This window comes from Acipenser ruthenus, chromosome 30, assembly GCF_902713425.1.
Source record: "Acipenser ruthenus chromosome 30, fAciRut3.2 maternal haplotype, whole genome shotgun sequence".
Taxonomy (NCBI): domain Eukaryota; kingdom Metazoa; phylum Chordata; class Actinopteri; order Acipenseriformes; family Acipenseridae; genus Acipenser; species Acipenser ruthenus.
The window spans coordinates 15,444,499-15,467,142 of NC_081218.1; the positions used below are offsets into that span (position 1 = coordinate 15,444,499).

The 22,644-nt window shown below is 43.9% G+C and overlaps 1 protein-coding gene and 1 long non-coding RNA gene across 6 annotated transcripts in view; one reads left to right on the forward strand and one right to left on the reverse strand.

Moving 5' to 3' along the window:
* The window catches only part of LOC131702799 (neuron navigator 1-like), a 107,071-nt gene that overhangs the window by 22,448 nt on the left and 61,979 nt on the right, over positions 1-22,644 (forward strand). For 4 of the 5 annotated variants that reach the window (XM_059005106.1, XM_059005109.1, XM_059005105.1 and 1 more), the window contains exons 2-3: positions 5,832-6,636; positions 7,107-7,198. In XM_059005106.1, the coding sequence (XP_058861089.1) occupies positions 5,858-6,636; positions 7,107-7,198 (871 nt within the window). In that variant the 5' untranslated portion in view covers positions 5,832-5,857. Of the gene's footprint in view, positions 1-5,831; positions 6,637-7,106; positions 7,199-15,708; positions 16,683-22,644 lie in introns of those variants that run through there. The other variant, XM_059005110.1, reaches the window with a different exon arrangement.
* LOC131702801 (uncharacterized) lies at positions 11,120-13,141 on the reverse strand. Its single transcript, XR_009309545.1, has 3 exons — positions 12,952-13,141; positions 12,318-12,416; positions 11,120-12,141 (listed from the first exon to the last, which is right to left on the reverse strand). It is a non-coding gene; the product is annotated as an uncharacterized LOC131702801 (long non-coding RNA).

Genomic DNA, 22,644 nt, shown 5'->3' on the forward strand with positions numbered 1-22,644 from the left:
ACTTCCTATCCTGAAGAGAGCTGCTCTTGTTATTTTGTTAGAATGTGTGGTGGATTGAGAAGGCTCCCTGCTCTTCTATCGTGAAAAATCGATTGGATTAGATTCGAGCTGCTGGTTCTGGGAAAGGCTGCCTTTGTAAGGATCCCTAATCTCAAACAGGCCTGCCCTAGCTGGGATACTGTTCGGAGTAGAGGGGAGGTGTGCCTTTTTAAAGACCAACCATCCCAAACGATTTCACTGGCACCCCAATAGGACTAGGTGGTTCCTGTACCACAGATGCAAGGGTAGAAAGGTGTGCCTCTTCATATTCAGAGTTGCTGCACTGGTTTATAATAGGAGGCTGTGTGGTCCAGTGGTTAAAGAAAAGGGCTTGTAACCAGGAGGTCCCCGGTTCAAATCCCACCTCAGCCACTGACTCATTGTGTGACCCTGAGCAAGTCACTTCACCTCCTTGTGCTCTGTCTTTCGGGTGAGACGTAGTTGTAAGTGACTCTGCAGCTGATGCATAGTTCACACACCCTAGTCTCTGTAGGTCGCCTTGGATAAAGGCGTCTGCTAAATAAACAAATAATAATAATAGCAAGCAGCTTCCCAGTGCACAGCAGTGCAGCAGCACCTGTGGTATGGTATCATTCTGTACCAGTGCTAAAGGGGAACCATGCTAAGCTGGCAGTTCGTTGATGTCAGTTTGCCACATTAGTTTATCGTTCCTCTTTATCAGAAAGCACTCCAGTTTGTTTAGGAGCTTTGCCATGCCTTTTCCCCTGGCACTGGCACACAGCAATTTTTATATGAGAATGCAAAAGCTTATCTCTCTCTGAATCCCGGGATTATGAGGGATGGAGTAATCGGGCACGTGGTTCTTACATTTGACATTTATTAATGGATTAATGGATTTTTATTTAATTTTTATACTGGGCTTTTTTTTTTCATATTAAATCCAGTCCTTGAGCGACTCGCTCTCTCGATCACCGTGCTCCCTCGCTGCCCCTATTCAAAACCACACACACTCACACAGGCAGCACACGTGGCATTGGAGAAATTGCATTAAATAGTGTTATTGGTGTTATGTTGCTGCTGAAATCAGCAGCTGGCATTACCCCGCACACAGACCCAGGCACAGCGATCCGTGCAGTGGAGCTGTGGCTGCCTGCCTGTCTGCGCTGAAAGATTGCAAGACGCTGGGTTTATGGTGAGCGCTTTCCTTTTCACATCTCTCTTCTCCTCATTCCCTACCCTTGTGTCAATCTTTGTGCCGTGTCTTTGAGGACGCTGGGAGTCCATTGCTGCAGCTATCTTCCAGTGTTCTAAAAGGACTGCTGCCATTGTTAGGATGTGTGTGTGTGCTGTGCAGTACAATGTGTTTGTTAGGATGTCTGTTCAGGTTGTACAGTGCAATGTGTTTGTTAGGATGTGTGTGTATGCTGTACAGTGCAATGTGTTTATTAGGATGTGTGTGTGCTGTACAGTACAATGTGTTTGTTAGGATGTCTGTTCAGGTTGTACAGTGCAATGTGTTTGTTAGGATGTGTGTGTATGCTGTACAGTGCAATGTGTTTGTTAGGATGTGTGTGTATGCTGTACAGTGCAATGTGTTTGTTAGGATGTGTGTGTGTATGCTGTACAGTACAATGTGTTTGTTAGGATGTCTGTTCAGGTTGTACAGTGCAATGTGTTTGTTAGGATGTGTGTGTATGCTGTACAGTACAATGTGTTTGTTAGGATGTGTGTGTGTGCTGTACAGTACAATGTGTTTGTTAGGATGTCTGTTCAGGTTGTACAGTGCAATGTGTTTGTTAGGATGTGTGTGTATGCTGTACAGTGCAATGTGTTTATTAGGATGTGTGTGTGCTGTACAGTACAATGTGTTTGTTAGGATGTCTGTTCAGGTTGTACAGTGCAATGTGTTTGTTAGGATGTGTGTGTATGCTGTACAGTGCAATGTGTTTGTTAGGATGTGTGTGTGTATGCTGTACAGTACAATGTGTTTGTTAGGATGTCTGTTCAGGCTGTACAGTACAATGTGTTTGTTAGGATGTCTGTTCAGGTTATACAGTGCAATGTGTTTGTTAGGATGTGTGTGTGTATGCTGTACAGTGCAATGTGTTTGTTAGGATGTCTGTTCAGGCTGTACAGTGCAATGTGTTTGTTAGGGTGTCTGTTCAGGCTGTACAGTGCAATGTGTTTGTTAGGATGTCTGTTCAGGCTGTACAGTACAATGTGTTTGTTAGGATGTGTGTGTGTGCTGTGCAGTACAATGTGTTTGTTAGGATGTCTGTTCAGGCTGTACAGTACAATGTGTTTGTTAGGATGTGTGTGTGTGCTGTGCAGTACAATATGTTTGTTAGGATGTCTGTTCAGGCTGTACAGTACTCTGTCTGCACGCTGCCAGGCTGCACAGTGCAGCATTTGCTGTGTCATCATGGCCCTAAAGAGATCTGTCCTGTTTATATTGTTGTCTGTGTTTGTCAGTTGTAGTCAGTTAAGAAATGTGGATGCCACATGATACAGGCCTTGTCAAAAGCTTTGAAAAGCATGCCATATGTAGAGAGAGAGAGAGCGAGAGTGAGAGAGAGAGAGACTACAAGTGCTGGTAAGTGTGTGTGTGTTTTGACTCAGCTGGCATTTCATTTAAGGTTATCTGTTTTATAATGTACCTTTATTGATTTTAGGACAGCTCTGCTGCTTTCCTTTTTTTCCCTCTACACCCTGGGTGCTACGAGAGTCTATTTGGGGTGCGTCATGATCATTCCAAACAGTGTAGCGGTGTGTAGTATGCATGTGTCAATCATAATGGGAGGCTACGGTTCACTTCAGTGACACCTGTGTCATATTGTTGTACACTCCTATTAGACCACTGGAACACTTTGAAGTGCTTTAGATTATTACAGTGAACCTTATAACTCATGCAGAGGGGCTTCGTGTGGGGGTCTGATTGCTGACAAGCAGCTCCCAGCATGGTGAGTCATGATGCTGCCACAGAGAGCAAGGACTGCTCGTCTCTGACCAGAGAACGGGACAGAAGATCTTAAGAAAAGTGTTCTGTTATTGAAACCCTGTTCGTGCATTGCTGTAAAAATAAAATAAAAAACATACGCAGAACATGCAGTCGATGATGAATACGGGTGAAAAAGATCCTCTCCGAGAGATTATTTCATCTCTTTGTTATGTTTTGTCACATACCAGAGCATTGCATCTCCTCACCTCTGCTGTGAATGGACGATATTGAAACCGGTATCTGTAAATGCAGTGCTTCATCCAGTGCAGCATTCAGGAGCCCTGAAGGCTTGAGTTAATACTTCAGTATCATGTGGAAGAATAGGAGGCTGTTGTTTATAGTGCTTGTAAGACAATTTACTTCCCGCCTAGACCTCACTGAAAGCCACTTTAGAGGCACTAAAGGATTGCAATGGTGAGGGCTGACCTTTCCCAGCTCACTGAGCTACACTTACTCAGCCAAGCAGTTTCACAGCAACAATAGCTTGGCAAGACCAGCAATGCTGAAGATCCAGTTAGGTTTAGGGATGGCTCTCTTCAGCAACGGAGATGGTGGCTGCCCTCTGTACGTATTTTAATTTGAAATCAATTTAGAGTGATACTGACACGCAATTTTAATAACAAAAAAAAACAACTTGAAACGGGGACTGAAAGAACGGGGCAATTTTTAATTCAAAGCTTCTTTGTCAAGCTCCTAGGAGTAGCTATCGGACCAACTGAGTCCGTTGTAAAGAATCTTCCTTTATTTTTCCCGTAACCTAAAACAAACTTGATCCCGGTTTCTTCTGCCTCTTCTTCTCTGTCATGTCACTTCAAACAAACCGTGTGCCGTGTTCACAAGGCCGTGCTTTAACAAGAAGAAAGTAGAAACATCGGGAGAAACTAGCTGACAAAACCCACATTTACTGTCGAGGTTAACCTCGTTCAGATGCAGTCTGAACTCACTTTATTGAACGCGTTGGAGGGTAAAGATGATGGAATAAATACATGCTATGGGGTGATTTGCTCTACACTGAAGCAATCAGACAGAGCATCGGAAGGTGAAGGGATCAGGGGATGCTGTATCAACAGGATCTAATAAAGGACTGCAAGCTGCAGCCGGCTGCACAGATTGCAGAGCGTGTGTTTCGAGCAGCGCACACGAGTAATAGACTTTCACTGAGGGGGGCAATCTGATTGAGGTCAGAGATTCTGCGTTCAGACCCGCTCCCCCTCAGCCGAGGCTGCTCACACACCTTGAAGCACATCATACTGTCAATGAGCCAGCCAGCACAGAGATATGGCTCAGGGTTAATGTAGAGAAAGCTGATCTCCCTGCGCAGACTGAACCCGCAGTTTACACACGGTAGTGACCACTGCCCTGAGTGGCAACCCAGTGTGATCTTCACATTACAGGGGCACTGTTAGAAAGTACAGCTATGGCCAAAAGTTTTGCATCCCTATAGAATTGACACATTTTGCTTCATGAAGTCGAATGAAACCTGATGAACAATGTTACGTTAACATATTGAACTGATTACATTTTATTACAAATTCTTTGATTCCATGATGTTAAATAAAAGATCCAAATTCAGTTCATATAGTGCTCCTGCTGTATTCACATGTGTCTGAAATAGTGATCCATGCAGTGAAGGGGTTACATTTGAATGCAGGACACATTCTGCGGGACAGAGTCCTGTTTTTCTTTCTTTTTTGCTCTCTAATTATCCGCTTGACTGCTCTTTCACTCAGCCTGCTGGGCTCAGAAAAAGATTCTTCTTTTTTTATATTCTTTTTGAAGAAAGCTCTTTTCAGTTATAAATGTGCGCTATGTCGTTCTTCACAAGCCAGGAGGGGTTAAGAGCAGTGGTGTCCTGCTGTGGACCTTTTTAAATATATATAAAAAACAATCTTATTGTTTCTTTCACATAAAGTACTTTATAAAGACGGACTGTCTGTATCATCAAATGATCAAATAACTTGAAAATACCATGTTTGCAAATGTAACCCTATTGATATAAAAAGGCTTGAAAATGAATTGAAACAATGCATTGAGACGGCATTGCGGAAATGTTTTCTCCTTGCAAAGGGATCCTGTGATGCAAAGCAATTGCAGAGAAGGTACATTGAATGAAGCGTCTCTAATTCCACTGTATTTACAGAGTAGTTGCTTAGTAAATACAGGCACACTTACACATCATTACAATGTTATTATGCATAGTTACAATGTAGGTGTAAGTATATTTTCAGACTGTACCACAATGCTTTCTAGCTAAGAGGGGTATGTTACAAACTATATATTGGCAGTACTCATTATGTGACCTATCTTTGTACTGTTTAAATGAACTGCTTGTACACAGTGTGACTGATTTCATTCACATCCACTTGAGACCCAGTTCTGTCTCTTATAGTTTGGTTTCCCTGGGCTGCCCTCTGAAGCTTGATTTATATCCTTCTCTTGGTAGGGTGATCATTGCAGTACTGGCATGCTATAGGTGAGGTCTAACCAAGGCTTACCGTGTTAATGAGTTGTCATTCTAGCTTTCACCCTGGGGAGGTTAAATCAGGTCAGGGTGGCGTGTTGGTTTAGCATTGTGTTGAGTTTTTGGAAGACGCATCTCTATATCCTGAATGACCTAGCTGCATTTTAAATGGATGCGTTACCTTGAAGTAGATTTACAGAGACAGAAGGGATTTAGCTTGGCTTTAATTCTGGAATTTAGCTGACTCTGGATTTAAAATCCCCTTCCCACTCCCTGGTTCATTTTCAGGGTTCACTTGGACTTCATGACAATGAGATGAGTGAAAGATCTTCAATGATCCTCTCTAACCCCCAGTCTCTTTCTCTTTTGTAGACACCCCTAGCTCTCACCTGAACATCATGAATGGCAGTGCCAGTCTAAGATCAGTCTCCAGGACCCAGCATGGCTCTGGTATCCCAGTCACACAGAGCATGGTGACATCACCGAAGCTTGCCCAGAAGATCCCAAGAGGAGGAGCTACCAAGCAAGTGACGGAGATCCCAGTCAACACCAAGGCTGCCGTGGTTTCCAAGGAGAAAGCGGAGGGGATGACCCCCAGATCTGGTGAAAGGAACCCTCTGCTTTTCCGAAAAACTGGAATCCCGTCCCCCCGCAGCGCATCAGAGGTGTCTGAAAGGAGAAACGTAACCAGGTCCGCCTTCAGCAGCCCTCAGACTCGAAGAAAGGAAGCTCCGAGGTCTAAAGACACGTTGGACGTCAATAGGAAGTCCCTTCCACTCAATGTATTCCGGGATCTGAGGAGGAACGGGAATTCTCAAGATGGCAACCCTAGAGTAGGGAGCAATGCTAATGTAGAACCTTGGGAGCACTGCAGCAGTGTCAAACAGGCTGGAGAGGCCACAGCATTCCCGGTCAAGGGAAGGTCTACCTCCAGGTATTCCAATGAGAACTTACTCTTGAGGTCTCCAGGAAGGAAGGAGCAAAATGTGATGACGCAGGGCACCAGAGCTAGCTGTGGGTGGGGCAGTTTCTCTGATGAAGAGATGGGTACCCCTGAAGACTTGCCCTCAAAACCAGTGTCAGCCACACCTTTGTGCCCACCAGGAGGTGCCACTGTCCGGTTGCCCACAGGGACCCAGCTGTCTCGAACCATAATGGCCACGGTGGCACCTTTCAGGTACAGGGGGCGTGTTATTCAGGAGCTTGCGGCATGACCCTAGTTTAACTTTTGAATGGGCTTCCCACTGTCTGTCTGTCAGTATTTCTTTCTCCTGTTTCTCACTTTTTTTCTGTTTTTCTCTCTCACTCTGGAAATGTAATCAATGTTGGCGTCTCAATTGGGAAATAAATAAAATACTGTTTAAAAGTAATAACAATAAATCACATTTTCACTTTGCCAAAAGCATGTCTTATGGCCATTTAAGCAAGAAAGTAAACCCTGAGAGCCAGCTCTTGTGTCTGCGTTTCAGTGTGAGAAACAGACGACCTGGACGGGGAGTTTGAGATTACACTGGGAACAAGTTGAGGAAATATTCAACTATGCATACTAGCACTGTAATTAGGTGTAAGCACACATGTAACCACTATGCAAATACACAGTAATTGGAGAAATTCATGGAAAGTGTTCCTGTGATTGACTCTTTTCAGATTGCAGGTCAATCCTGAGAATGATGTGTCCTCACTGGAGGACTTCAGTGACTGCTCATCAGATTCAATGGAGCTGTGTTGTCAGGACTTGGGTAAGTTCACTGCTTCACAAACTGCGATTGTTCGGAGTGTTACTGTGTGAGAATCCAGCTATACTACACCCCTATCCACTCATCTTAGGCACCCCAAGTATTTTCGAATGGCAGCGACTGTGAGTTGCTGGTTGGTGTCATGGTGAGCTATTTAACGGCCGAACCCCCTTTGTTCTGTGGTTCCATTGTCGTTGCGTTGTCTGTCTACTCTGTAAGGTAAAGAAAACAGACATGGTGGAGAAATTGTGAATTGTGAAAAATAGTATTTTTATTCAGTCACTCTAGGTTACCCTGAACCTGAATTATTAACAGCAGTATTAACATACACTTGTCTAACTGCATTTTTTAATTTTGACAATGGGCAGAGTGTAAAACAGTATTAATTCGGTATGGTCACTGGTTCGACTTGCAGCTTCAGGGACACCATTTGTTTTATACAGAGCAAAGTGAAATATTGGCACAGTAGTTTGCGTCTCCATTTCTATTGAACAGGCTGAAAGGGGAATACCCAAGTGGTTCGCCTCAGTGCAGCACAGACAGACTCCCTTTGTATCTAAAGAGGTTGCAGTTTGGCGCTGGGGGCAATGACGCTTGTTGTAGTGAAATCTCTCGATAAATTTGCCCCAGATCTGTCTGTACTGTTCTCCATGACCACAGTAAAGTGCTGTAAGGCTGAAAAGCCTCTGATTTGCCCAATGTGGTCTTTGAAAACCGGGTGGCCACTTCGTGAGTGTCTGGTGGCAATGCGCAGGATAACTGACCAGCAGATAATCGGATCAGACAGCTGATTTGTTAAATAAGGGAGCAACCTAGATATTACTCTAACTAGACTGTAGAACAAATGATGTATTATGGTAACTTTTTATTTGTTGTAGTTCGTCAGTCTCGGGGGGGCCATTCCCCACAGACTCCCTTTCCTCTTTCTGCACAGGTCTGTATCTCTGCAATGCATGCTGTGGCACTGTAATGGCATTGCCTTCAGCAGCCCTCAGACTCTTAGAAATACATTCTCGAGATGGGACCCCTAGAGTGGGGGGCAACGCTACTGTAGAACCTGGGCGTCACTCCAGCCACAGGTAGAATGGTACCAGTGGTATCGTATTGGAAAGTACCAATAAGCACTGGCAGTCTATGGCTGTGGTTTGCTAATGGTTCTGGTGTTCTGTTATTACATGTCCTGATTTATATATATTTGTAGTTTTCTGTAAAGGATGACCTGATACAGTATTCATTTTCAATCTAACAGAAGGAGAAGAGAAATACTATAAAAAAAGTGGTTGCACCTAATGCCATTACATGATATTCCTGACTCATTAGACGAATCCTATTGGAAGCGTAGCGGCTCCATAATTAAGATTTAATGCCAGACCTGATTCTGCGTTCTCAGAATTTATCTTCAGGTATGAGGTTGACGTTGATTTTTAAAAAGACTGGAACAAGGTAAATTCCCTTCCGGAACAGTGGATGATTTACCAGGAGCAACATGAAGAGAAAAAACTAAATGAACAGGATTTTTTTTCTTGTTTTCTAAAGCGCTCACAGTGTTGGGTTACAGCAGTATTAACTGTAATTTCCAATCCAATAAAAGACTGAGAGTGCGAAACCTCACAGCTTTGTGGGACCGGGCCTGATCGGCTCCCTGGGGTTACCCAAAATGATTATTTGGTCTCGTTAAGCTAATCGCCGCCGCATCCAATAAACTAATACATATTGCAGTATGTTTCAAATTGAGCTCATTGAAATTCTCTTCAGACATGCACTGTTAAGAATCACACGTCTGAGCAGACCACAAACGCTGTTCCAAGACCTGTGGTATGTGGCTTTACAGACTTCCTTACTCACAAAAGCATACACAGACAGTCAGATCGGTGTTGCTGTAGTTATGAGGAGGAGTTAGTGACAAGCTGGCCCCCAGGATATCGCTCTGCATATAGATTGAAATGTTCTCCTTGGAATAAAGGGGCCAGTTCACACACTTGGGCCCACATAGGATTCACGCCACATGGAAAGACAGGAACTTGGCAATGGACAAGTTAATTTCTGCTAAAACTGTGGCAGTTCCATTTTAAGGTTGAAACAAATCCAGTTGCGGGTATTTCATTTATGGAGTGAATTTGGGCTTGTGGACCACCATGCTCTCCAAACATATTCCAAGCACAGATATCCCTCATCCAGCCTGCTCCTGTTAATGCTAGTAAGAATGACCCAGGAGGAGCCACTGAAAGTCAGGCAGCAGTGAAAGCTGACATCTGCTGCTAACTCCTAAACAGTATCCTGCTGGCAGTGCCTATTGACCTGTCAGTAACAAACCCCTCCTTTTAAAAAGGATCTCCAGACCGCCACAGGCAGCCTCTTTACACTGTTCATCAGCACGAGCCTCTGTTTGTTCAGACTGGGACGCCGCCTTTCAATAGTGCTTGATATTTGGAGGGTGTGTTAAAATGTCCTGAACACTGTCATTGAACAAAAAGTCGGCTGGAATCAGAATGGAAGAGCTTTGGGATTCTGTTTGTTTTGTCATCCCCCTTTTTCTGTTCTGAGTCTTCAGGGTTAGAACCACACACACACACACAATGAATTAGGAACACAGGCACACATAACACTGTCAGTCGAGCCGTGGGCAGTCACAATGGTACAGTTTCAACATGAAGGAGCTACAGTCCGTATGAATTGCTTTGGAGGGAGATCTGATCTTTAATGATTACAGCCTCTTATTCCTTCAAGGAAGTTAGAGCTGGAAATGTAAAGTCTTCGCTCCAGAATGACATCACATTTCAAACTGTGGAGCGTCACTCATCTCTACAGTCCCGGATACGGAAGCACCTGCCAATCGAGCATCACCCAGCTAAGAGCTGTATTACACATGTCAGGGACGGTTTCGTAACGCAAAGGGGAATCTGTATGCAGGAGACCCCCCCCACCCCCCAAGTTTCCAGAACTCAATACTGCAAATCAGCAGCAGTCAGGCTTCATTTCCTCAAAGCCCCAAGCTAACATAGCAGATCGAACTGGATTCAAAAGCAGCTGAATATCATCGTTCTGCTGAGCTTTCCGTTATGCCATTCATCCAGAGCAGGAGCCTGTCTAAATGTGTTCCCCTCGCCATAGGGGAGGTATGACCTTGAGCAGGTAGTGCTAGAATTAGCTCCTCATCTTGTGTTGGTTTCTCAGTATGGTGTTAAAGTGCAATTCTTTAAACAGTTCCTGGCTGCTGTGAATGCATTTTAAGCTGCTGCAGACGATGCTATTGTGAACTGAAATGTAGATTATTTGCAATGCGGTTTTTTTTAATAAAGTAGCCTCAGGCTGATGCAGCTCCCTCACTACGTGTGTATTGATTGACACCTTTCAAAACCTTCGTGTGTCCTTAATGGTCATGCATTCACGGCAGCACTTCCAGACTACGAAGTAACAGCTGTACGGACCATGTGGTTGATAGAATGGCAGGTTTAGAGTTTCATAGGGTTGGTGCCTATTGTATTTCCCTCAAGGTCCTAATGAAGTGGCCATACCCTGTACTATTTCTTTAAATCTGCCCTGGGCAATTAACAGATGGGGAGATGGGCGGATTGGATAAGGCAAAGCAGGGGTAAAACATCTGTGCTTCTTTGTGGCTTTTCATGGGATCGAACCCAACAGGATTTGTCTAATAGTCAGCATATGGTAGCTGTGAGGGTAAAGAGGCTTGGAATGATGTGAATTGGTTCGCTCTCAAACTTCAATGTTCCCAACCCTGAGGTTTCCACATGCAGTACATTTTGCAAATCCTTTCTCAAGGTTGCTTCTCATGCTTTGGCTGGTGGTTCACCCTCGCAGTTGAAACTGCATGAAATCTTGACATTTTCAATGCTGCATCACAGACCAGCTGCTTCGATTCCAATCTGTGGGTTGGGGTTTACTGACACTGCTGGTATTCTCAAGGATTATCCAGGAGAATTCTCGACTCACAGCTGTTTTGTCCTCGCAGCCTTTTGTGGAACAGATCGGGAATTTAGACCCAATGCATGGGAAAATCTGAAACCCGTTCGCTAGAAATGTGACACTTTGCACCTTTAATGCTCGTAAAGGGGTTATTTATTTATCACGTTGATGAGGAATTCTCATTATAACATTGTAATTGTGTGTAAGTACACATGCATTTAGTAAGTAACTACAATGTAAATACACAGTAATTAGAGACACTTCATGCAAAGTGTTTCCGTTAGCAGTACAGTATTTGACGAGACTCCCGGCTTGGGAGACAAAGGTTAAACAATGCATATTTTACAAATGAGTCCTTTTAAATGAAATAATAACACACCTACACACGCTAATCCGAAATGAATTCTTGATGTGTATCAATTGGTTCTAGATGTTATTATGTCAATTAAACGATTCCCTTAGGAAATACGATCCCAAAGTACTGCACCATTAAAAAACAAAATGACATTTCCCAATTGAATTACTTCTAACTCAATAGCAGATTTGTCCTACAGCCGTGAATACAGCGCCTATAAAAGAGTCCTCAGTTACAAACCAAAGACAAGTACACGCATACCAAACACAATGCAAGGAGCTGAGCCATGAACTCAGCCCAGTCTCCACTTCAATGATCACCTCTTGACTTCTCAGAACACACAGGCAGAGACTATAGCCAGGCTGAAATTGATTTAAATGTCTTCCGAGGGGAATCTTTTCAATTGCGCCCCCTAGAGGGCAATTTATGACCTTGTGTTTTTGTCTCAAACCGTTCCGGTCGTTCAGATGCGGTATGGCTGTGTAAAAGGTCAGTACCAAACAGCTTGACACAGGTAGAATAATTATGCTCGAGGAGCAACGAAGTGCAGTGTATGCAGTCCATTGTTTCAGGATCCCCCTATGCTTTTTCATTTGGTATCTTCCACTTTTACTTGTTCTGTCTCTGAATTGCGCTTCATTGATCAGATCAACCTCTGCTACTTTAACTGGGGAAAAATAAAAGAGATTCTTATAAAAAAAGGGTTGTCTTACTGTTTTCATTTGATTGTTTTTAATAGACAAAGAGGAGGAGATCCCTTTTATTGGACTAACTAAACAATAATAATTAGATTTTTAATGAAAGGTTATTTGTGTTTTATTTGAATTAATTTTATTTGAGTACCTCGGCTCCTGGCGTTTTCATTTTAACTCGTTTGATTGTCAGTGAGACCGAGCTGTTTCCATGGTAGACGGTACTGCAGTGGAGGATTGTGGGATACTCCTGGGAGATGTGTAGAAGGAATATAGAGAGAGATGACAAGTTAAGGGGCCATCTATAAAATTCACTCCTCACTCAATAATGCATAGTTAACTGCAAAATACACATTTACTCAGTTGTGTGGGGTTAGGGGTTGTAAGGGCCTCACACAAAATCAATGGAACCCCACAGTAAATTGGGTCAAAAAGGGGGTATTTCTAAAAGCATTTGTAAATGTTGCTACAGCACTGTGTGCTAGCTTGTATTTCCACAGACTGCAATGTGATCGGAGATCTTCAAGCAGCAGCATTGTCATGATAGTTTAGATATAACTTACTGTTTATAACGTTAAATTGGTTTATTCTTTTCAGAAAAAAAAAAGATTGGCAAAATTTGCCTTTTTTGTTTTGACACATCATCATCATCATCATCATCAAGCCATTTTCAGTTGAAATTTCTTCTTGGCCTGCATCCAGTTTGTCTCATTTTCTACAGTTATGTGTGTGAGCCCAAGGCACTGATAATCATGCAAATAACCTCATTGAAAAGCAAATGTTACCGTTCCTCTCCCGCAGGCAGCAACGGCTCCCTTTCCATTCAGCAGAAGAGCGCAGTATGAGATACTGTCTCTGTACTGGGGGATGGGACCTACTCCCATCACAACTGCCTTAGCGGAGTCATTAAATAAAGCCCATTGTGTCTGAGGCTCTCTCCCTGCAGTGCCTGTAATGCTGTTTCCATCCACTGATGCTGCGGTTAAACAGATTCTGAAAAAGACAGTGAAGCAATTACCAGGGCCTGGTTTAACCCTGCCAGTGCTAACGTTTTCAATGTGAAGCTGTAGCGCAGGAGTCAGAGACTCTGAGTTCATACAAAAAAGATGATAAACTAAATGTGCTGTTTATTTATTAGTTTGATCTGACATTTCTAAACTTGACTGTACATTTTAAATGCATTGGTTTTAATCAGTGCATAAGTGGAGTACAATTTTCGAGTTTAAGGAACAGTTCGCGTTAAAATAATGTTCTCTTGCGCTGGCGAATGTTTCAGTGAGTGGTTTAAAAAATGCAGCGGTGATTTATAATTTTAGAAAGCTGCGATTATGAAGACAGGCTGCTGCCTCATGACTGTGTTGAGTTGGGTTGTTTTTAGTGAGGAGACTAAGTGCCTCAGATTACAATGCTGAACCCCGCAGGGAGTTTGAAATGATGGGGGTCTAGCCAGTCGAAACGGCAGAGCAATTCAAATGTGAAACTTCTTCTGCTTCGATTTTAACTTTGTTTGTGTGAAATAAAACATAAGAACATAAGAACATAAGAACATAAGAAAGGTTACAAACGAGAGGAGGCCATTCAGCCCATCTTGCTTGTTTGGTTGTTAGTAGCTTATTGATCCCAGAATCTCATCAAGCAGCTTCTTGAAGGATCCCAGGGTGTCAGCTTCAACAACATTACTGGGGAGTTGGTTCCAGACCCTCACAATTCTCTGTGTAAAAAAGTGCCTCCTATTTTCTGTTCTGAATGCCCCTTTATCTTATCTAAAACAGATAAGTCATGTCAGCCTGCACAGTGTAAGCAGCCAGAACCGATCAGCTTTGTTAACCATACAGTGGCTCAGGTCATCTTAAAAAAAATCACCTGCCATTAAATGAATGGGGATTTGGCTACAGGTGACAGCGCTTGAACATTTAGAGGCTTAATAGACACACATTATGAGCTCCAGTGACTCTTGCATGACAAGCCAGAGGCAGGTCCTGCTGTGAGGGGGTGAGGGAAGGAGGAGGGGGGGGACGTTGGGTAGCATTGGGGGGGGGTGTTGGATGTAGCCTGATGAAATTCAGCTTGAAGCATGGAATGACATAACCACAGCTGCACCATCAGTAAATGTGATACTCCCTGGGAAACAGAACAGAGAGGGGGAGAGTGACACAGAGAAACCTTCACAGAAAGGTTTGATAATTACCACTGGGATTACCACTAACCCTGCAGAGCCTCTAACACACAACAGCGTTACAAGCAAGGGCAACACCAAAATATTCCACCGTGGTCCTGATCTGATTGCACGTTGGGTGACACATTCCATGACATGTCTCTGATTCCTGTGCATTTACATCGTGGCTACAGATTTGTATCAGAAAAGGGTTAGGGTTATATTGTGCAAGAAAGATGTCCCCATTAAATACATTGTAACTATTCAAAGCAATGAGACACTAACTGTAAAGCCACGCTCTGTGTGGTACTGATGAAGTGCCATGGTGCTCGCTGGCTTACCAGCAGTTCATTCAGTTGTGATAACTCTGGTCTGTTAAACATCTCTGAATGTTTCTATTGTGGTACCATTCCCCTGTCGCAATGCAATCCCTGCCATTGCAGTGCCGCTGCAAATCGCTTCTCTTTCTTTATATTTCCTGGGGCTCGCTTTCAGATTCCTATGAGATGCTCATTCGAAATGTTGTGTTTATTTCCTTGTTTATAAAAAGCAGGCCGTGTTTACTGGCTCTGGATTTTTATATACACAGAGAGAGAGACCGAGACACAGAGAGAGAGAGAGAGGGAGGGGATATAAATAGGCATGGAGAGATTGAGAGAGAGACTATACTATAATTCCTACTCAGCTAAATTCGATTGTGTACGACACTCTGGCAGATTACCTAACTGTGGTTAAAAATGCAACTGAACGAAATGGAAAGACAGAAATGAAGCCAAAACTCTGTACCCCGTAAGCCATGGGGCAATTTGAAACAGCTGGAGATTCCCTGTTCAGTGGTGATGTGGGAAACTGTGTCATATTTTGTACCCTGCCACTTCATTTGAATTGCTTGTCTAATTCATTTGATCACATTCTATTGTAATAGACTTAAATATATTTGATGTTCTAACACTGGCAATGGAACGCCTTTAGAACTGAAAGGAGGCTCGTGATGAGAGAGGGGCTAGCCTAGCGAATATTATACAGAGCTGTGGAAGAAGGAGGAGGCATTAAGAGACCTGTATCATAGCATGCTAAATTGCTAATTAGCATCTGAGTCTACTGATTGTGGTAGTGCTTTGATTGTATTTCTTATGTAGCGGCGGAGGGAGGGAGAGAGGAAGGAGGAGGGGGAGAGAGGGGATAGGGCAGTGCAAGGAAAGCATCCTGGTTTTGTAACATGCTTGTAATTTGTTGCCAGTCCCTTAGCCTTTTTGTTGAGACACATTGGAGCATTGGGGCATCTTGGAGAGGGAGGGAGGGAGGGAGGCAGGGACACAGCAAGGGGAGGGGCCAGCCCTACTTTTGCTGCTGCTGCTTCTACCATTCTACTGCTGATCAATCCAGTGGCAGGAGGCTGAACGGAGGAGAGAGAGAGGGGCTGCATATAGAATAGCAGCGGCAGCTGCAAGGGAGGCTGTGACAGAGAGGAGCAGAAGACAGGATTTACAAGCAAATAAAATAAACGGATTACCCAGGATTGAGGGGGGCTTGCTTTCTGTTTTTTTCTGGATTTCCAGTTAAGGGAGGGAGGTCAGTACCACTGTGTTGTGCTGCATTGGCTTTTAAATGGTTCCTTCCGTGCAGGAGGGATGCTTGGGGCTCATTTGAAAAGCAGAGATTGCAAGGCAACCCCCAGCCAAGAGGATCACACCAAAGCTTACAGCAAACCAGAGGGGAAAGGTGTCAGCATGGCTGCCAAAAGGGGCAAGCCGGTCCCCCAGCAAGGCGGCCCGCGAGCTGAGCTGAGGGTGTTCCGGGCGGGAAGCACTGAAGCCCGGCTGCCTGTCTCCTCCAATCTCCGCAAGCAGAAGTCCCTCACCAACCTGTCCTTTCTGACCGACACGGAAAAAAAGATGCACCTCTACGAGCCCAAGTGGTGCGACGATATGGGCAAGCCGTCCAGCGGGCACCTCAAAGGGGGGCTCAGACCTAAGGAAGGCAGCGGACAGCCGCCCCTTTCAAGGAACCTCTCCAAATCGGAGCACTCCCTCTTCCAGAGCAAGCTGGCACCAAGCCTGACAGGAGGGTCCCCCAAACCCTTCAGCCCCCTGGCTGCGCCCTCCAACCTGGGCAAGCCCAGCCGTATACCCAGAGGTCCCTACGCAGAGGTCAAGCCCATCAGCAAGGCTCCGGAGGCTGCAGAGGACAGCAAGTCAGACGATGAGATCCTCTCCGCCAAGGCCAAGGCGAATAGTAAGAAACAAGCGCCCCCCGGGGGTCCCACTGGAGATGACAACAAGCCCTACCTAAAGGTGGACCCTGAGCTGGTAGTGACTGTGCTGGGTGATCTGGAACAGCTACTGTTCAGTCAAATGCTGGGTAAGTTCATTCTGGCTTTGACTCCCTTTTTAAATTTGTTCAGGTGTCTGGCTTATGTTACGACAGTATTTAACTTGCCACTTGCTATACCACATACTCCCCTATTTTCTGATGTGCCGTCATTTGGTCAACTGCTCCAAAATCAGTATCTTTTTTTATTGTTTGTAAATGCTGTTACTGCAGTTCACTACACATCCACTAGAGGGAGCTGTGATGCTTGCTACTGCCATCTTGTGGGAACAAAAAATTGGTACAAGTGTGTTTTGATCAAGCCTGTCTGAGAAATGCTGTTATTCCATGATATACTGATACTTAGTTGGCCTCAAAACTCAGAGTTTTGAAAGCTCCAACACCTCTTTTAGAAATGGTGAAGACGGGTTTTGTGAAAACCTCAGATTTATTTGAACAGCACAGGCTTTAGACACGGTCGTTGAATTTGGTATGAACGCTGTGTACTGCAGCTGGAACACTGACTGAGTTGAATGTGCTTCGATAAGGTCTCTCTAACTCCAGGTGTTCCTCTCTAAGCCTGCTTTCAATACTGATGTCAAAATGGACTGCTGTCCTGTCCAGTGTGACTCATTCAGCTCCACAGCGTGACTCTCTCTTGAAGTATCGCATTCCGGCATTTTAAAGGGTTCTAGACTTAAGCAGAAGGAAGTCCAGTGGCTATGCAGCGTATTGATTTGGTGTTTCAAACACGCAGCCATGCAACAGTGTGTAACAAGCAGAATGCCACTGCAGTGCTGATGGATACTGTATATATTTCAGAAGGGTCTTCATGAGCTTCTTGCTGATCAGCGTGGCTCTTTTAAAACTCGGAGGTGGGGTAGTGCTGCTCTGAACCTGTGCTCTGGTCTGTTACAAGTACTTCCAGTCTGTCCGTGGGGAAGGCTTGCCTGTTTCTGGTGCTGAAGTGCAGTATGTTTCTGGTCCCTTTTCAAGCCTCTCTAGCTAATGCATGTGCTCTCATTAATGAGTACCACGGTGCTGGGTGTGGAAGGTAGATGCCTTCAGGGGCTGTGCTGGTTGATGGTGTTTTGCTGTTGCTTGGCTCTGGACAATGGCTAGAGGCTCTTCTGTATTTTATTATGGCCCTGTTTGACTTTGTTTTATATACAGTGAAGCCTGATTTAGCCCTTTTTAAGGTACATTTGTGTCCCACAAATTCAGTTCTTGTTTCTGCAGTGAAGTGCACGAAACAGGGTTTAAAATGCACTGACAGGAAATGTGTCCGTTTCCTGGCTCCTGAAATAAGACGGGGAATCAATGACCTTGATTTTAGGAAGCCGTGGAGAACCAAAAACATCGGCTCTGCTCAAGGGGATTGAGTCATTCTCAGAGACGACCTGAACAATTAGCAGCATGAATAAATGAACTAGAGGCAGAGTTTAAAAATCGAGCCGCTAACCTCTCTACTGCATGTAGAGCTCCTTACAGACCAGCTCCTTTGAGCAATGGGGTTTTAAAAGAAAAACGTTTTCTGTATTTACTGTACCCTGAAGAAACTCCTGCAGATCCATTAGCTGATCCATTACCTCTCATGGCAACACAGTGCATTGGGAAGTGTCATGTGAATGCTGCTATAGGACCATGGCATTGCCATTGATTACCTGTATCAGGTGAATACCATTGTCCTACTGTTGCTACATCAACATACTAATGATACCGTGAAGCACCGTTCCTCATAAGGGTCATTCTACACGTGGCTTCGGTCCTTTAGCATAGAACCATGTCATTGCTATCGTATTGCCATTACAGATCATTTGATATGAAGATACTGTGCAGTAGTGTTGTATCATACTATACCAGTGTTTTCAAAAACACTAGAGGAGCCAACACTGAGAACTGAATCTCTCATAGTAGTATATTCAGTAAGATAATGGATCGCTTTGTTGAAAGTTCATTCAGTGGGGAAGTGAGACTGATGTTACTAATAACTAAACCAAATCTCAATAGAGTCCCCCACCATGAGACTCAATCAATGAACTGGACACACAGTTAGCTATTGTCCCTGAGCATACAAACTCTATTGTGTCGGTGTTTTTAGATGGTCACACAGTAGGTCAGCTGTTCATGAAGTTTACTGAAAATTGTAAAATCTTATTAGCACTAGCAATGGGGGGTGTAATGGCGATCGTTGGGTTCTTTTGAAGAGGCAGTTTAAACCAACCACGAACTTTAAAAACGATGGGCGGAGCCTTCTCACAAAAATATATATCATGACAAAAATAAACCATTACCTACCAACTGGTGATTAAACAGAACTTCCCATTTTAGGACGTTTAGGCTCTAAATAAGACACTGGGATGGAATAAAAGCTGCACATGTCCTTCTGTGGTGGAGTTCAGGGCATTTGGAAAAGCACATGGCTGATGTTCATATTTGATGAGCACGCTGAAGCCACTTTTATTATCATCAAGCACAGGCAACGTACTGTACACAAGCTAACTAACAGTGAAACTGGCAAGCACTATTTTGGCAATAAAACTCTTTTAGAATATAGATTGGCTTATCTTTTGATGTTACTATTTGACCTATCATTGAGTTAGACTGTGTTTATAGCATCATTTAAAGGGGGGGGGGGGGGGGAATTAGGTTGTCCAGTAAACCTAAATAACACAGAGTGAGTGAGTATGCGATTTGCAACACAAGACAAGCAACAAACCAGAGAGAAATGATACAGACGTGTCAGCTCCTCTGTGTTATTTATACTGCCTTGAGGAATTGCATCGTTTATTAGCAGTAAACTGAACCGAGGCGTTTCCACTTCCAATCGGGAGCCTTAGTGACCACCGCGTGGCTTGTTTTTCTTCCCTGTCTCGTCTCTGTATCTTTATCGTTGCGGTTTCACTGAGACAGTGATACGACTCATTATTCTGCAAGGAGATGCGTTCATATGATTTAACACAAAGTGATCTGAAATGCTGTGATCATAATGCGGCACAATAGCAAAACCAGACAAGAGCCACAGTAGAAAGAAGGGATCCTCCATTTATCAGCATTTAACTGACAAGACAGATAGCCCTGACCTATATTGCTTGGAAGATTCTGCACCACCGCCACCTGAGAATAATGAGCTTCTCAGAGCTCCCAAAAGCTGCCCAAGAGCCTGGGGTGGGAGGTGTGCTTGTGTTTGGTTTCTCTCTGCACTTACCTGACAGCTCCCTCCCACACACTGAAGGAGCATTTGTAAGACAGCATGAAATGGGGCATTTCAACCAGACGAGGATGTCAGCGGGGTATCCATGAGTAGAAACGAAACAGGAAGCCTACAGCCACTGAAATGCAGTATCCATGGAAACGGCATGCTAGAACCATTATCTTACTTTATTGTGTTTGATTTTATGGAGACGTTTGATTTTATTCAGGGTAAAGCGTACAGTCCAGTCAAGATGACACTGGCAATAAAACAGCTTATTAAATACACACAAATGATTCTGACTTCAAGACAAAACCGCACGATGCATGGAGGTAAAGCACAAGTCAGCAACGCTTCAGTCTGTGCTGTTTCTGTAATGACCATCTTATTCATCCGGAATTCATCAAATAAATCTAATTTTCAAAATGTAATTCTCCTAGGAAGACGGAACTCGGGCTGTCATGAGTTGTGGATGAACTGTGTAGCGGTGAGACTGCCTGCAATACTGTGTATCCTGGTACTGTCAGTCCGGTTCAGCTGTGTCGAAATGCAAAGCCTGTGGAACAGAAGATTCTTTCATTTGCTAGCTCTTGTTTTTAACACTCAAATTAGTAGCGTCACAAATTTATCTATATTGGCAAACCAAAGAGAAATCACATGCGCTGTAATCACTGAGATCCAATAGTGCCCCGATTTCCACACTGAAAGCACTCTTTGTGTTCTAGAACTGTACAGCTCTGGTCAAATGTTTTCATCACCTAGAATTTTAGGATTGAGACATAAAAACATATAAACATCGTTTTAGATCTTTCATTTAACATCATGTGTTCAAAGAACCAAATGATATCGCAAAAAGTCTTCTGGAAACCAGAATAGTAGTATAGTATTTCATGTTAGATTGCGAAATGTCACATTTTTCAATTTGTCAGTTTTTATATGGAAAACTACAAAGTGGTATGTAATTTCAATATGTTAACATAACCTTATTCAGCAGGTTTCATTTGACTTTATGAAGCAAAAGCCATTAATTCTATAGGATGATGCAAAATGTTTAGCCCAAGCTGTATACTGCAATGACAAAGCAGACTTACAAAGGAGCTCATTATAGCTGTAGCTGTGGCTTGCTGAGAGCAGCACGCTGTTCTGTAATCCTAGCTATGCAGGGGGCAGTATATTACAGCACTCTCTGTCTGCTCGCTGCTGGCACTGTGCTTATAAAACCGCTATTACGGGCAATGAGTTTGTGTGCACTGGAAACTCTCCAGAAACAACCCCAGCTGCAGCTCCGCAGCCCCCTCTCATTTGTATTGAGCAATAAGAGCCTTGAGTTCTCTGGGCTCCGTTCCCACAGCTTGCAAGGACACCCAGCTCAATAGTTTCCGGCTTCACGCGGTGTGGGATATGCACTTCTCAAGTAATGGGGTTTAATGCCTTTACCTATACTGTTGCTCCCTGTTTCAAGGGCATCGGTGTCTATTCGTGTCCATTTCTTGGCTACGCAAGAGCAGGTATCCACGTTATGATCTGCTCTGTGTCCGTGCTGCTCCCTGACGTATGGACAATCTGTCTGCAATTGACCTTTGATCATCAGTGACAGATGGTATGAACAGTAGATGAATCATCCTTAACCATGGTCTTCCTGGACTAATGGTGGATGACGCTTCTTTTCTTGTGACTGTTTAACTTGTTCTGCAAATCCCTGACTTCTGATCTGATGTGTATCACAGCTGCATCTCTCTGTTATACAGTAAGGTAGTTTAGCAATGGACAATACTGCAGATCTGACAGCCTTTCATACCGTAGAGGGCTGATACCTGGTGACTGATGCTCCATGAAGAATGGCATTATCAGTGGTGCCTCTACAGAGCATCCTGGAGTCCACCACAACTTCTGTGGAGCATCAGAGGCAGTACACACTGAGCGATAGCCGTGAAGTCCCTGCAGAACATCTCCGTCTCTTTGGTGATTGTTATGCTGGGCCTGTGCAGTCCTGGCTGCCCTTGTTTGGCCCCGTTGACATTCCTATGGTCGGTGTTTCTCATTTCCTAAACTGATCAGCCTCTGTGTAAGCATACTTTATACTGATTGCTGTGCATTGAGTGGTTTCTGAAGACATTCACTGGGATCAATATTGCACATGTATGGACATCTTTAGTACTGCTGACAAGACGGCACTTGGAAGAAAGTCTGCAAGCAGCAAGAAAAAGCCGGTTCCCCCGTGAGTAATAACATTGTGGATTCTATCAGTGGTGCAGCACAGGAACAAGGAAGGAGATGAGCCAGTTAACAATGAGACAGACCTCAACCGGGGAAGTGGAGCTTGAGGACGCACAGGAAGACACTAGAGCTGGATAACTCCCTTTATATTGAACATGTGTTGCATTAGTTGCCTTGGTTCATCTATTTTCACTGTAACAGCATCCATATTTGTATTGCCTGTATCTCAAGGAAAGGTTTAAATGAACAGTCCCCTAGTGTACATTATGATATAAACAAATGGTAAAAAAAGGCTCATTCACGGAGATGTGTTTGAACCTGTTTGAGGCCGCAGGGCGCCCATCAGATTGAAACAGAGGTGATGACAGAAACAGACAATTATATACAAAGTGAATCCAGACAAAAACACATCACCCGGGAAGTGATATTAAACCTCCCTGATCGATAAACACATGCATTTGCTGTTTGCTCACACACTCCTGTACGTCATGTTGCTGTTTTTATTTTGAATATTCTTTCCTGTGTTTTTTTTTTCCATTTCCTCCTGCACTGCACAGCCCCTGGATATATTTACCATGTACTGTACAAGGAAGCAGGGCTGCT